The sequence below is a fragment of the Tachysurus vachellii genome, chromosome 3 (assembly GCF_030014155.1).
Source record: "Tachysurus vachellii isolate PV-2020 chromosome 3, HZAU_Pvac_v1, whole genome shotgun sequence".
Classification (NCBI taxonomy): Eukaryota; Metazoa; Chordata; class Actinopteri; order Siluriformes; family Bagridae; genus Tachysurus; species Tachysurus vachellii.
Genome location: NC_083462.1, coordinates 30,061,626 through 30,078,317, shown reverse-complemented (window position 1 = coordinate 30,078,317; position 16,692 = coordinate 30,061,626). Strand labels below are relative to the sequence as shown.

The following is a 16,692-nucleotide window of genomic DNA, read 5'->3' as shown; positions in this document are numbered from 1 at the left end:
AACAAATACAACAACGACGACGGAAACTTGACCGAACAGCTTTCAGTCTAGCGAAATTTACAAATATAACTTCCGTAACTGCACCGCCATTAACTAATGGTATGGTGACAAGTCAGTGCTGGTGTTTTCTACTGCAACAAATGACATCCTGCATGTAGTGTTGTGTACAATGTTTTTATTTTGCACTCGTGTTTGTCGAACGGCTCAAACTTCACCGACCTTCAGCCGACTTCAGTGTCAGAAACAATCTCGTCATGGCTGGAGCTCGAGAAGTCCGGGGTCAGTCTCAACCTCGGCGATTTGTTCGAGCCGTTCTTCTGTTTCTCACAGGACTATTTTGCCAAGACTTCTTTCCCCGGCTTCAGTCGGTGTCTCACATTTTCCTGTGAAGGAGTTTCACACTTCAGCTGGACTCCACACTCCGCCTGCTGCACTGCTGTGGCTGCTGGTCAAACCTCTGCAGAAGGTCACAGCCATCATCGTGGGCAGGTGAGGAATCTTACAGAAAAGCTGCACCACCAGCAGAGAAGGATGGACCAGACTACATGCTAACATACACGATAAGACTACAACGACATAAAGACGTCTCTCTCTCTCTGTCACTGTCTCTCTCTCTCTGTCACTGTCTCTCTCTCACTGTCTCTGTCTCTCTCTCACTGTCTCTGTCTCTCTCTCTCTCTCTCTCTCTCTCTCTCTCTCTCTCTCTCTCTCTCTGTCACTGTCTCTCTCTGTCTGTCACTCTCTGTCACTTTCTCTCTCTGTCACTGTCTCTCTCTCTCTCTCTGTCACTGTCTCTCTCTCACTGTCTCTGTCTCTCTCTGTCACTGTCTCTCTCTGTCTGTCACTGTCTCTCTGTCACTGTCTCTCTCTCTCTGTCACTGTCTCTCTCTCTGTCTCTCTCTCTCTGTCACTGTCTCTCTCTCTCTGTCACTGTCTCTCTCTCTTTGTCACTGTCTCTCACTGTCTCTGTCTCTCTCTCACTGCCTCTGTCTCTCTCTCACTCTCTCTCTCTCTCTCTCTCTCTCTCTCTCTGTCTCTCTCTCACTGTCTCTGTCTCTCTCTCACTGTCTCTCTCACTCTCTCTCTCTCTCTCTCTCTCTCTCTCTCTCTCTCTCTCTCTCTCTCTCTCACTCTCTCTCACTCTTTTTTAAATCTCTCATTTGAAGTGAATAATGCAAACAGAAAGTGCAGCTGATTGCGTGAAGATCAGGTGCCAGTTAGGTTATTGTTCATCTGGAGAACATAAGAATGTACAGTAGAAGTTATACATCTTTTTTGTCACTCAAAGAAATGAACAGAACATTTTCTACAAGTGGATTTTTTTCGGGCAAATGAAGCAAAATAAGCAGACATGTCATGATCGGACGATTCTGTGCCTCAGTAAACCTCTGTGTGTTTTTTCAGATGTTTACTGCTTGTTGGTTCTTTATTACATTGTTAAAATATTGAGTATTTGAGGTTGGTCTGATAAAATGGTAGCATGTAAAATACAACATTCAGTAATGACTGTTATGTTTGTGCTCTTTACCCCAGTGTTCAGCTGTAAACCTTTTTATTGTTATTTTTCTTAAAAATCAAAATATTAATTATTAATACTATGTTATTACACATAATAATAACATCCATATGTTATGGAGCTATTGTACATTTTTCTGATTCATTAAATTGACATTCTCAGTTTAACACATATGTTTATCTCTGAAAAACATTTAGTAAAAACAGGCACTTAGAGTTTGTGTGTTTTGTAGCAGGCTGGATGTCTTGTGCAGATTGACGCCAGAGTCAGAAGCCAGCTGATATTTGCTGCATGACAGAACAGAAGTCTGTCTCACTTAAATAATGAAAGATATTATAAGGTGTGATATCCTGCCTTGATGCCCAATGACGCCTGAGATAGAAGTTCGGATAACTGTTAGAAACTGAATGAATGAATGAATATCCACAGCCGTCTGCTTTAAGGTCTGTTGATTGAATGCTATAGATCTCTGAGTCTGGAAACTGAATTCTATTTGTTTTTACACAATAATAATCACATTTTTAGCTGTAGCCATAAATACAATAATAAGGGATTATAACATTCATGGAATTTTATGTGTGCAATTTGAAAATAGTTGTCATGTCACTTCTAGAAAGAAAAAGCATTCACTTCAGCATAAGGGAACTGAATCTGTGATGCTGGAAATGAAATAAGTTGAGCTACAGGAGCTATGGTTGACTGAAAATATCTCCAGATTTCCTGTACAACTTAGAAGACAAAATACACAATAGCCCTCAAATGTTTGCATGGCAATGTTAAACCCATGATATTTGATTAGTACCTTATTTAACACCTCACAGGAAATGCTAAGTGCAGCACTTTAAAAAACAGACCAAATTTCAGCATAACCTCAGCTGCTTAAACAGGTTATTGTATATTGATTTTACAATATTATGAATATCAAACAGTAATAGTAAAGTCCTGAATATTTCATTAAAGTGTTATAGACATACATTAAGGCTTTACAAAAGGCTGAGCCATAAACCAATGCCCTTTTTCACACCTCATGAGACATGGAAACATTAGCATCTGTGAATTATTAGCTTAGCTTCCCAGCTAGCATTAGTAGTAGGCTTATTTATTAGCACACAGATTTGGAAAAAGGGACACATTTTAAGGTAATATCTATAACAACTATTTAAAAAAAAAACAACTTAATAGATTTTAGCAATAAAGCTAGATATAGCTAAAATTCTAGCTAAAGTTAGCTAATATCTTTTATCTAACATCTGACTGAATTCTCTCTCTCTCTCTTTCTCTCTCTCTCTCTCTCTCTCTCTCCCTCTCTCTCTCTCTGTGTCTGATTGTAGAAGTATCAGGAAATGGTGGAAGGCTTTGCCCCCCAATAAGAAGCAGCTCTTGCGCGAGTGGGCATGGCAGCGACGCTGGCGTCTGACAGGAGTTGGCACAGGGTTGATGCTCTTCATCTCTCTGTTCTTTTTCACCTACATGGAAGAGAGTCCTCTGACTGGCAGAAGCCGATTACTGGTTTTCAGCAAGGAGACCTTTATTAAACTGACTGAGCATGCTACAGAATTGGTACGAGTCTTCTCTCATAATTACAGCTATAATTTAGGAGATGTTGTAGCTCAGTTGTAAAAGATGAGATTATATAAAATGAGATGTGGATAAGGGCATCTGCCAAATGTCATAAATGTAAGCTATAGACTAACCGTCAACTGGACTACTTAGGAGAATTCTCTGACTGTCCCTAATACTTCTATACATTCTGTTCCTCCTCTCCTCCTCTTTACATCCTAACAATTCTCCCTTATTCAATAGCCCTGAAGTAGGCAAAGTGCTGTGTGCATGGGATTGATGAATGTGCAACTGAAATTGCAGTAAATCTGGTTGTTTTAACCAAGATTATCCTGCAAGTTTTTTTTTTCAACTACATTTAAGTTCCCAGTTATAGGCTAACTTGAAATTACGTAAATTCCCTTTAATTCCTATGGAAAGTTTCCAGTCGTGAAAATTCCAGGAATTTTGCAACCCTAGTAGTGAAACGTTTCAATCTAACTAGAAAGAATGTGACCAGACTTAACACTCAGATAACCACACCTGGATGACTGAGAATCTTCACCGACTGTAGACTAACTATTGTACTAATACTACTATTATTCTGCTACTATTAGTCTATTACACCAACTACTACTTTATTACTACTGCTACTACTGATACATAACTGCTGCTAGTGCTACTGCTACTATACTACACTACTAATACTGCCACTACAACTAAACGTCTATCACTACTGTTACTTCTACTATTACTACTAATACTACTTCTATATTACTACTGCTACTACTATATATACTCATATACTACACTGTATTACCACTACTACTGTGTCTATTTCTTTACTACTAGTACTGTTAGTTCCACTACTACTTAAAGTTGGGGTCTTTGTTGTTTGAAAGCCAATGTTGACATTTGAAATCACCAAAACAAATACGCTCCTAACCCAAATGGGTCCTACCCCTGTTTTGATAGCTCTGCCCACACATACACCATACAAGTATAACCCAAGTATAACCCAGACAAGTATTATGGTGGAACCTGTTGGGGCAGCTGACCGAGGGGATATTTTTATCAATGATAATACTCAATGACTCAATGAATAATACTATGGTAAAACAAATGTGTTATTGTAGTACTGTGTGTTGTGAAAGGCTTAGCTCCGATTCACGCGGAAGACGTTCAGTTCTCTCCAACGCTGGAAAGCTGATCCTATATTAACACGGGTCCTACTTCTCGCCTTATCTAGCGACCGTTCTTCGCTTTCTTTCTTTGTTTTTATCCTCCATGTCAATGTTAAAACCGCTTTCTGCTAATGTCACACATGCGCACTGAACACTCTCTCTGCCGCATATTGACAAGACACGCCCCTTTCTGCTCATTGGCTACACGTTAGTTTTGTTTTTGTTTTGTTTGGCGGCCCAAAGCAGTTTTCTTAAGCATTTCTCAAACAACGGAGACCCCACCTTTAACTTCAGTTATTACTACTGCTACTACGTCTGCTATTACTACTATAGTATTACTTGCTACTAGTAGTTCTACTCCTGCTACTATTTACTACTATTGTATCTCCTTAACTCTTATTACTGCTGCTACTAATTCTAAATTCAAATACGCCACACAATTTCTTTTTAAATAAATATGTAGACATCATCCTTGTTTGTCAAGCACTACTTGTAGCATTGCTGGCACCATAGTTACTACGCAGAGAGACAAGCGAATTTTATGAAAAAGCGTGGAAAAACCTTTTAGCATTTACATCATTTATCTGAATAGCCATTGTCTATCAAGAATACTTGACAACTTGAACATGGGTTTCAGCAGCTATTATGCAGGCTGCACTTTATCTAGTGTTCAAAATCAGAAACATAGATTCAAGTGTGTTTTCTTGCCAGGCTCAAATACTCCAGTTGATAACCAGGATTGTTTCTGGGCTGGTCATCACCACAATAATTTTGTTTCACTTACATACATGAATTCTAATGATGCAGTTTTCTACGCCATATTACTTATACACCAAGTCATTGGGTAGATCTGTTATTCAAGTGTTTTCCGATTAATCACCATGTACTTGTGTTTTTTTTTTGCTTTCTTTCTTTGCTTACTTTTTTGTTTTTTTACTAGTGCTTAGAGGAGCACGAGAATTCGTTGATCCCTGATTTTGACCCCAGGTATCAGGTGGTTAAGCGAGTGGTCCAACACTTGGTCGATCGAAACGAGGATATTGAAGGGATGAAATCTGTTCCCTGGACCGTTCATTTGATCGAGAGCCCCACTGCCAATGCTTATGTCCTGCCTGTAAGTGAGTCAGGAGATAGAAGAATGTATGGAGCTTTTTATTTGGGTTGAATCCAAATGATTCAGGAATATTCAGTGTGAAACTCTCACCTTTAGATATTTGACATCTTTAGATATTTACATCTTGTAGTATATTCTGAGTCTTTTAGTTCCTCACGTTGAAGTGCTTTCACATGAACTGACCATTTGAATGAACTTGCCTCTCTCTCTCTCTCTCTCTCTCTTTCAATTTCTCTCTTACTTTCTCTCTTTCTATTTTGAGACGAAATAGGTGGTCAGTGCCAAAGCAAACACAGACCTACATTCACCAAATTGGCAACCGTGTGGTTAGTTTTGTTAAACTGTGTGTGTGGTTATGTTTGGTGGATGTGTGGGCATCTTTTTATGCCTTGATGTGCACCAAATATGTCACAGTTTTGATTTTCTTGAGGAAATATGCTTTAATTTATTTTTTTTTAATTATTACACCGTAGCTTTTTATTTTTTATCACGTTGGAGCTTTAATTAGTTACATTATAATGAGATGAGAGAGACCTTTATTAATCCCCCTTAATAAAGTTGATACAGTGGTTCAAGTAAGAAGAATCAAACAAATGTATAGTATAAAATGATATAATCTATTGTGTGCGTGTGTGTGTGTGTGTGTGTGTGTGTGTGCGCAAAAGAATGGGATGATATTTGTCTTTACAGGAATGCTGGAGGCTGTTGGAGACATCCATCAGCTGGCTTTTGTCCTGGGGCATGAGATGGCCCACGCTCTGATCGGTCATGCTGTAAGTGCTACACCGCAATGCCTTCATGTAGGCTGATTTAGAGTAATCCTGTTGTGTAGTACGTTGTAGGAGACGCATTAGCATCCCATCATCCTCCTTGCTGTCCCGCTGAATTCTGTTTAGGAAGAAAAACACCCTTCATCGTGCTTTTAAACGGCCTGTTTATCTCGCTTTTGCTCACATCATGCTTTGCTTTCATCTCTGCATCAGCGCTAAATTGAAATGAAGCGAGCATCCTGTCTAAAAGGCGTTAAGTGTGTTTAGGGGTGCAGTTATAACGTTTCAGAGCTGTTGCATCATGCGTCGTGGTGAGACCGTGGGCAGAATTTCGAACGAACGCAGCATAGCTTAGCACGGAACATCCTGTGGAGTTAAATAATGGATAAGCGAAGATAATCGACATCAGCCTGAGAATCAAAGATAGAATAACAGAAATTTGTTTGCTCAGCTGTCTTCAGTGTTTCAGAGGTTTTTTTTTTCCACGTTAACTCGTTCCAGCCTTTTTAAAAATGATTACTTAATAAAACCAGAAATCTTCATTTTTGTGCTACTGCATGCATAACCTACTGCAGTTGTTTATTATTTGACACTTTTTCAGCAGCACATTTAAAAAATAATAAATAAAAAATCCTATTGTAAATTTCAGTGACGAGTGCCAGTGTGTTATAGGCTAGTCAGTCATGTGAAGACTCCAGATCCTTATCTGTCTCTATTAAATGTTTACCTCAGGGCTGTGTGTGTGTGAGATGGCAGAAGAGAGAGAGAGTGGATTTTTATTAGACGAGTGTCACGTTTATCTTTGCTGAGACAGTTGAGAATGAATGAATGAATGAATGAATGAATGAATGAAGTGCATTTTAACGACTGTGACTGCCAGGCTGCTTGGACTGAGATCACTGGCTGATATTAGAGCGAGAGGGAAGAGAGCCTCGTTTGCTCTCCGATGCGACAGGCTGTTGGAACGGGTTTGTTCTGACGAGGCCCGCAGGTAATATAAAGTTTCTGATGCCATCTGCATTGCGGCACATTTCACTATTGCAGTTCGCACTCGCAGAAAACAGTCTGATAGCTGTGGCATTACATTCGGTTCATTTACATACTCACATTTTAGTTCTGTGATAATTACTGATTAATCTTATGGATGAATGAATGAATGAATGAATGAATGAGTTGTTAATGTGGAATTTCACACATTACTGATTCGTCCAAAAATCTCTCTCTCTCTCTCTCTCTCTCTCTCTCTCTCTCTCTCTCTGTCTGTCTGTCTGTCTGTCTCTCTCTCTCTCTCTCTCTGTCTCTCTGTCTCTCTGTCTCCCTCTCTCTGTCACCCTCTCTCTGTCTCTCTCTCTGTCTCTCTTTCTGTGTCTCTCTTTCCGTGTCTCTCTCTCTCTCTCTCTCTCTCTCTCTCTCTCTCTCTCTCTCTCTCTCACTCAGGCAGAGCAGGCTAGTTTGTCCCATGTGCTGGATTTGTTATCTATGGTCCTGTTGACAATGATTTGGGCGATCTGTCCTCGAGACAGTCTTGCTTTGTTGGGTCAGTGGATACAAGGCAAACTAGTTGAGGTGAGAACGTCTTGCATTTCAACGTCCCACATCCACAGAACCAAAGATTTTATTAAAATGCATTTTCATTTTATGTTCAGTTTAAATCAGTAACATTTAGAAATATTTGTGTGCCAATAGAAAGCTAGCGGTCTGCAGTGAGAACTTTTCTGTTACAAAGCATGCTTTGGGTTTTCTAGAAGAAATGGATGGAAAATTGCACTACTGTAATAATAATAATAATAATAAGTGACGGGGTGTTTAAATTGAAGTTTAATTGTCACTTTTGTTTTTATTGAACCCTTTTGTTCTGCATTATAATACACTAGCTCTTCTGTGTCGAGTTCTTTTCCTTTCGTTATTCTCCTTCTGTTATTTCATGAAAATATTGCCTATACTTACATTTATAATGGAAAATATCTTCTTATTCATGGTAAATGCTAAAATCAGTATCATTTAGAGAAATAAAGTTATTTAAAACCATAATTTACAGATAATGGAGTTATAACAAAAAAGCTAACACCAGGTCATGGTAGTGAGCACAAACCATTAGACCTTATCACAGCTGTGTTGGTTGTGTATTAAGTGAATGCTCTGTTGCAGATTTTGTTTAACAGACCTTACAGTCGGAAACTAGAAGCAGAGGCTGATCAAATTGGACTGCAGCTGGCAGCGAAGGTACACCACACATCAACAATAAAGGATCCAAACTCTAAATAACACCAGTGTTTATATAGTGTCATTTAATTCTACAGTTAGATAATGGTATGTTGCATCATAATGCAGAACATACTAATAAACCTGATCAGTTGGACACTGGATTGTTGTTTAATGGATTTAGTGGACACAAAGTCTGCATTAGATGGCAGTGTTCACACACACACACACACACACACACACACACACACACAGTAGTACATGCTGTGCCATGTAGCGCTCTCATAATTCTTGTAATAAACAAGTTGATTCCTATTTTCTAAATGCAAAAGAAAGTACGATTACAAAAACAGCACATACAGGATAATTACAGTACAATTACAATACAATACAATAATTGTTTCATTACATTTACAATTACAATATAATTACAGAACAATTACGATATTTGAATACACTTACAGTACAGTGCAATTACAAAAGAATTACAATACAATTACAGTGTAATTACATTTATACCTGTTGGAAATTGCTTGCAGTTTTTTTCTGTGGGTTTAAACAGTATTTGAATGCAATTAACTCTCTCTTTTTTCTTCCTTTTTTTCTCTGTTCTTTCTTTCTTTCTTTCTTTCTTTTTTCTTCCTTCCTTCCTTCCTTCCTTCCTTTCTTCTTCTTCTTCTTCTTCTTCTTCTTCTTCTTCTTCTTCTTCTTCTTCTTCTTCTTTCTTCCCAGGCATGTGTGGATGTGAGATCCAGCCCTGTCTTTTGGCAGAAGATGGAGTTATCCAATCAATTATCAGAAGAATTCACTATGCCTGAGTGGTTTTCCACCCACCCCTCCCACCGCAGTCGCATCACACAACTTGACCACCTTGTTCCTGCGGTAACGCCACACAAACCCACATGTCTCTCTGCACTATCACACAGCTCATGCACATCTACCCACCAAGTAAAGACCATGATCTTCATGGAGTTTCTTTAAAGTGGGGTCTGTGAATCACAGCCAATAATCTGTGATCATGGAAATATTTGTTTAGAGTGGTGGAAATCATGCACCAAAGATGCCTCACGTTTAATGTGTTGTGTTGATTTTTTATTAATAGAAAGATCCCTGCTTTTCTTTTGATTGTTTGACAACAATCCGTATTAGAGGTGTTTGAAGAATTATTTTAGAGTCAGTCCCTGGCTTTTAGAGTTAAACCACTGGATTAAACGTTAGCAGCAACAACAAAATATGTTGAACGATTTTTGGAATAATGTTCCATTTCTTTGCACTGCTTTCTACTCCTTTCTCTGATGTACACTGCCAAAACCCCACAATTGGTTTTCCAGAAATTTGTACTATGCACACATTCTTGTGTGATACCAATCCAAGTAATCTAGCACCTTAAATTGCCTTGCTTGTCTCTAAGACAGTGTTCAAACATGTGCACGCACAAACACACACACACACACGCACGCACGCACACACACACACACACACACACCCACACACACACAAGGGTGAGTTCCAGCTCATCAACACAGGACTGTCAGAGACAAAAATCCTTTGTCAGAGGCTAAATTATTCACTTGGAGTTTGCACGGCACTTCCTCAGAGCTTTGCTTAATGACACACGAGTAGCTATAATGACTGAGGGATCAGTGGAGGCCTTCTCAGATTGACCGGTGTGATGAAAAAAAAAATCACGACTCCGCCATTCCAATAATGTGTTTAAAAAATAAATGTACTTCTCTTTTTTTTTCCCCCAGAGGCCAAATATGGAATTTGTGCCTGTTTCGTTGTGTCCATGTTCAGCATTGAATGTCTTTGTCATGTCACTCCACAGTGGTGCTTAATGGCTTGTATGAAAGAAAAAAACTCTTTAAGAAATTATAGTTTTTTTTAAGAAATATTTCTGTTTTTATCTAGCCTACCAGGGGCAATATATTCAAAGGAAAAAAAAAGAAAAAAAATATACAAAAGTTTGCTTTCACACAAATATTTTTATCTTCAAAGTAAATGGTGATTTCAAACCCATTTCATCTACAATCTGAAGGTGTTATCTTTAACCAAACAGAGGTTCTGACTAATTTTATATCAGACATGTGGCAATAAAATTATTCATTTGTTTATACTGATTGCTTTCCATAGCACAGACAGAACAGATTATCAATGAACTGGTAAAAAGGGTTAAAAAAAATAAAGCGCATAAGAACAGTGTTGCTCTATAAAAAAGTATTAAGACATCTCTAGCAACACTTTTAATAACATTGGCTATAAAACAGTCAAAGTTCTCCTCAAAAATCAGCTCAGATGGAAAACTGGAAAGAATACACAATACATCACTATGTGTGGCCTGTGGAGCTCAATCAGCATACAGCACAACTCATGACTGCATGGCTATTAATAATGCTTCACCTTTTGCTGAGAAACCTAATAGCAAGCTAATGAATATTTAAAAAACATTCTGGATCTGCTTCATGAATATTCATGATCAGAAGTGTGCGTCTAAGAAAATCAACAGTGAGATGGAGTGGCAGAAAAGGACACCGCAGCAATATATAGGCATGGACAAATCCTACATTTATTTAAATAGACCTCCAGGCAAGTGGATGTTTCAGTATGAGATGCCTAGCATTATGAGGCGATTTGTGCTTGCATCATACACACAAAGTGTTTTTTTACACGTGGAATAGTTAATCCTGTGTCATTGTAAACTCAGGGTAAACACAATCCTGCGTTATGTTTCACACTGCTCATATTTTACCTGGGGTTAATAATTAATCCTGGATTTTCATAATCTGATGCTTCACACTGTACATCCCTAACCCTGGTTTATCTTTTTTCTTATCGCATATTTGTGGCATCGATAACCACGATTGTTTAAATACAACAAACGACTTGTATTTAAGTATCGACTTGTCTCACACTTTCACATCCATAAGATAAAGATCCGTTGTTCTGACACCTGAGCAGTTATTATCTTATATAGACTTGTAATCTTTTTTGCCATTTTTATATTTGTCATATAGTTGATCGGGTGTTAGTTAATATCCAACGTCCACTAAATTTTCTGTATCACCTATTTCCCCTCACTACAGCAGGTACTTTGATACCGAGCTGTTTTTGTTAAGTGTTGTTACGTCCTGGTTTTCATGATATAAAGAACACAGATTGGGTGCCTGATTCTAAGCATCTGATCGTACCATTCTAACACCACATTGTAACTCCAGGTAAAAACTCTGCTTTTATAGTACAAGTGTGAAATGTTTCTGTACCCAGAGTAAAAGTCAGGGGTTAGAATGATGGCAAATTAAGCTTAATGTGAAAAGCCCTGAATGATACTATTCCATTCTGGCACAAATGATTTTTTTTTATCAGTCTTTGCATGTTTCTGGTTTAGAAAACATCGTCTGTCTACAGTAGATGCTAATTAATATCCTTAACACCTACTTGTCTGTTAGGCAACTACTGTATGTTTAACAGTCTGGTGAAATCACATCATGATTTAAATACAATTAGTACATCTTAAAATAGATTAAAAATAAGAACATATTATATCTTTAAAATAAGAGGGCTCCATTAGGGCAGCTAGCCTCGGTGTATTGCGCCAGGTATCTAACTATACCTTTAAAGCAGGAATGGAGTTTACATTTCCTTCCACAATAAATTCCTCACGTAAGATATGTGCATGGCTTTAGACATCTAAAGCTTTGTCACGTCTCAAACTCTGCCAGAAATCCCCACCAACACCTTAACTTTTGCTGTTGATGAATCAATATGCGTGTTTGTGTGTGTATGTGTGTAGATGAAGAGCTCAGTTTGACGCAGGGAAAAAGAGAAAGCCAGTGAGAGAGTGAGTTGAATGTGGAGGGCACTCATTTACAGGAACATGCACAGCTATCTCTCCCGTCACAAGCCACTGGCTCCACAAAATGGCTCTTCAATATATACACACACAAAGTGGTGGAGGTCGCTCGGAAATCTGCCGTATGGGTGTGTGTGCATGCATGTGTGTATTAGTCACACACACGGGCTTACTTAACCTTCAGCGTGAACCTGAACCATTGACTGAAAGAAACCTCCCTGCATACTGGCACTGAGGTGCCACAAACACAAGGGGAACAGATGGTAAAGATGGTAATTGTCTATCAAGCGCGTGCGAGTGTGTGTGTGTATGTATCCTTTCACAATCTTAGTGTGGCTGCAGTACTCCATAGAGACATGTTCTGTGAGAAACCCCGCCCTCTCTTCATTCATTTTCCTTTATTGATGGAGACACATCCGCCATGTGCTACTTAATTACCAGTTCCAAAGTTAATGGCAAATCCAGTTGCTCTGATGTTGCACGTTACATGGATCTTTTGCAGAGGGTTACTCTTTTGGTTAAAGGAGTGTGTGTGATGTTCATACTTTTAAAGCACTCCATTCACAGGTGTGCACTCACTTATATAGAAGCGAAAGGGGAGGTGAGTCATCCTGATAACATGTTACCATGGTCTGAAGCTGATAATTGCAGATCCTCTGACCCCTCTCTCTCTCTCTCTCTCACACTCTTTCTTTGTCTCTCACTCTCTCTCTCTTTGATGATTCTGATTTTGATTGAAGTCTTTTACAATCTGTTATTCCAATATTAAGGGTTTGAAGACATGAAGGCATGCGTGAGGCAGACTTAATGAATACCCATGACAAAGCGTCAGTCCTGGGATTCTCACAGAACCAGTGCAATATAGGACAAATATTTGAGGCCATTTTTCAAGATTCTCGAATTTACCCAGATGTTGAGAACTCAGTGTCACGTGAGCCACTTCTGTCCATGACTATAACATTTTTGGCCAAGTTATTTCAGTACAGTGTCCACTATACTAGGGATACATTTGCAACCCTGTCCAATGATTGCTTTCTTTGGACTTCCAGATGAGGCATCACAGTTAAACTCTTTGCAAAAGCAAGTTAGTAGTCACATCATTATTGGCCAGACGTCGCCATCTCATGCAGTGAAAGTTCTCTGTCCCGCCTTCTCACTCACAGTGCCTAAAAGATATATATATAATCTTTAGTTCCAATAAATGGTTCCATTAAAAAGACTGCAAAAATAAAATACAGTGAAAGGTTTGAGACCCATTTTCTGCGTAATTTCATTTCGTTGCTGTCAGGCGGAATCCTCATATCTCCAAAACCGTTATTTTTCAGGAAATTAATTTTTCAGGAAAGTACCTTATCTGCAGTGCACAGGGTTTAGTCCGCATTGCAGTGGATTGTCTTGCGCTAAATTCCTGTCCTCAGACGAGCACCAGAACTAGTGGGGGTCAAGATTTTTTTTTCTTTGAGCCCAGTGTTTTGAAGACATTTACCTCAGAAGACGTGTTGATTCGTTGCGACTCTTATTAAGGAGAAATATGCCGCGAAGCTCTCCCGCGGAGTGAGGAAGAGGTGGACAGTTGAAGTGTCCAATGGAGTTATGAGATTTGTGCTCAAGCTATTTTCAAGACTTTAGATTGGTTAATAACTTGTAAAAATAACAGACCCACGTGGGGACTGACCAATAGCATCGATATGTGAAAAAAATATGAAATTGACCAAATTTGGACATACGAGGTTTCCGCCCGCCAGCGACCATTTGATCTGAAACACTGAAATGGATCTCCTGCGAATAGACTATTGAGATGAGCTCTCACCTTGTTAAGTTTAGAAAGAGGGAGAACTGGGGGTTGGTTCATTCATATTGGATTATATTTCATGTAAATGTTTTTTTTACACTCAGCTCTGTCTCCAGTGTTTAAAGGCAGTGATAACATGTACTTTAACAGTATAATGTGTAACCAGTTATTTGCAAGGACAAAAGCAGCTCCATAAGCAGCTGGTTTAAGGAATAAAATGTCTTCATCAAACAGTTGGAGTCATATCCAACACCTGAATATCACACTCGTATGTGCTTGTTGAACATATCCCAGATATAGTCCCACTTTGCTGTTATAATAAGCTCAGCTGGAGTATAGAATTTATGGCACTTGGCAGTTTTCTGTATCCAGAGTGAGTTACAGAAGTGCTTCATCCGTGGATATTTCCTGATACTGGTTCACAGACCAAGAGTTCGAAGAGTTTAAAAGCTCAGGGAAAGTCTAAAACTACCATAAGTCTAAAAATATGTTATCTGTCTGTTTGTCTGTCTGTCTGGTTTAAGTACTTAGGTCTTTAAGCGTCATTTAAAGACATCCAGATAGTTCATTCCACCACCCAGAACAGAAAGTATGTAACAGTCTACGGGAAGTGGCTGCCTCTCTTGTGCTCTTGAGCAAGGCCCTTAATCTTCAAGTGCTCAGTTTAAATGAGATAAATGTAAGCCACTCTGGATAAGGTCCTTTTCCAAATCTTTCTAAATGTTTTTGTTTAGGTTTTTCCAGGAAACATCCTCTGTACTCTTTTGTAACAGATGATCTGTGCATTACTGCCTTTACATATACAGACTGTTTTTTCTTTTCTTTACAGAAAGTGGTCTATATCTTGTATCAGTCCTTAATCGTGACTAGATGAAGCACAGAAGGATGTGCTGCTCTAAAGCGCTCCTTTGGGTAAATGTTACCCGGTAAGCTTTGCACAAGCACTCTTTCATCGAGTGCCTTGAGTTTCTTTTAATGGCCTGATCTTCAAATATCTGTGAGCTTTTTAAATCCCTCTCCCTGTCTGGCTAAAGCTGGAGAGTTGCATCTGATATTTTCTCCCACGGTGGTTGTTCGGAATAAAGATTTGACCCGGAGAAGCGTCCGTGTTAATCGTTTAGCTGTGAAACCTTATTAAACTGTGCTCTCACAGTCTGACAGCTTTGCTTGCATACCGTTTCTTTTATTATATCACTTTTGCATACTGGCTTCTGGCCTCTGATCCAGCGCGAGGTCAGAGATCAGCTGCTGGTGATACACTTTACGTGGAGCCAGTGTAAGGACTGGCAAACATTACACCTGAGTGGGTTTTGTCTGAGTTGATACTTTTATCAGTCTGACTCATCCAACAAATCCAGGACGTTTTAGCATTAAACTTCCACAAGCTATGCAATTGAGTTTGTAAGTTGATTGTAAGATCAGAAGTCACATGTATTGTGTATATGCTTGTTTTGTTACTGCAGGCTTTAGAGCTCCGTGCGAGATGCGGCTGCCCCGCTCTTTCTGAACCTGATCCCCGGGTTGTCTTTTCCAAGGTGGCACAACAGCTTCTCAAGGACGCGGAGAAAGAAAAAAAACAAGCCAAAGAGTTGACGGAGAGCGAGCGAGCGGAATGAACACAGCAGAGAGTTCAGCCTCCGTTAGGGGTAGCATTGGCTCTGGCAGCTCAACAACAGACTCTGTTCAGTAAAAACTGAGACTTGACTGAAATCAGACTTCTGAGTATAGAGTTTTAACCACCAGCAAACAGAATTAATATTATTTCAGAGCTTAATATTTGATTTTGGCAATAAAGAGAATGAACGTTACGTGAATATACAGATGTTGGTCTTGTAGCCAGCTGTGACAAATCTGTTTACTTGACTACCACACGGAATTTTTGTCCGTGTGAGTTTTTATCTGTTTTTATTTCTAATCTGTCAGCTATTACCTCCCATATGTATGTGAACATCATCTGAACAAGGCAGCGTTTGTAAAGATTACGAGGGTTTAGTTAGCGTTAATGTTAGGATTAGCATAATAACCTCATGAAGCTATAAGTAACTTTTAGATTTAATTTATTCACAAAAAGACAGAATTAGCCTTTATATTGTTTTCGGGTATATTATATATTTTATATTGTGTTTATGCTACTGTATGCTTGAGTATATTTGGGGTAAAATTCTCTAAAAGTCAAATATTTGTGGTCATTTATGACAACTGTGGAATTAAATAAAATGCAGTATCACGGAAAATCAATAATCTCTGTTTGGGGTCATTTGGACAAATAGTTCCATGGACCAGTTGTATAGGTGAATGGTTTCATGGGGATTTTCTTATCACTGTCATTGTAGCTCATTTAAAAAAAAAATAAATAAATAAATAAATTATATTTTGGGATCAATGAACCCCACTAAAAACATGCTTTTCTTTTTAAAATGTGAAAGATTTATATACGGAGTGTGTGTGTTTTTATAAGAATGTACCAGGTGACCGTGTGATAGCTGTGAAAGAAAATAAAAAACAACATTTTTATCATTGCCGTTTCTGGTGATTGTTGTTATTACGTTTGATGTTTCTTTTCCCCATCATTGCGTTAGACACCTGTCTGTCACGAGGGAGTGTCTGCCGGCATTCAGCATCCGGCTGCTAATACAGTGCCAGCAATCTGGCCAGTGTGTTTGGGTGAAAATTGGTAGCATGGTCTAAGTGCTTCTTTGCTTTTCAAACACACTTAGCTCCCTGG

The 16,692-nt window shown here is 38.9% G+C and overlaps 1 protein-coding gene across 2 annotated transcripts; it reads left to right on the top strand.

The window, feature by feature from the left end:
* The first annotated feature begins 1 nt into the window (after position 1).
* Positions 2 to 16,484, top strand: oma1 (OMA1 zinc metallopeptidase). Of its 2 annotated transcripts, none has more exons than XM_060866676.1 (8): positions 2 to 489; positions 2,848 to 3,076; positions 5,180 to 5,353; positions 6,019 to 6,126; positions 7,561 to 7,689; positions 8,272 to 8,346; positions 9,058 to 9,207; positions 15,431 to 16,484. In XM_060866676.1, the coding sequence occupies exons 1-8, from the start codon at positions 170 to 172 to the stop codon at positions 15,581 to 15,583; spliced, it is 1,338 nt and encodes a 445-aa protein (XP_060722659.1). In that variant the 5' UTR covers positions 2 to 169; the 3' UTR covers positions 15,584 to 16,484. The 2 variants fall into 2 exon arrangements, with proteins under 2 accessions (XP_060722659.1, XP_060722660.1); XM_060866677.1 differs by lacking the exon at positions 15,431 to 16,484 and adding an exon at positions 14,797 to 15,357.
* Positions 16,485 to 16,692: the final 208 nt, after the last annotated feature.

Excerpts from the sequence above, each read along its gene's own strand:
- oma1 (XM_060866676.1), top strand. The coding sequence starts at position 170 with ATGTTTTTATTTTGCACTCGTGTTTGTCGAACGGCTCAAACTTCACCG. Across the intron at positions 6,127-7,560 it reads ACGCTCTGATCGGTCATGCT|GCAGAGCAGGCTAGTTTGTC; the intron begins GTAAGTGCTACA and ends TCTCTCACTCAG. Across the intron at positions 8,347-9,057 it reads GACTGCAGCTGGCAGCGAAG|GCATGTGTGGATGTGAGATC; the intron begins GTACACCACACA and ends CTTTCTTCCCAG.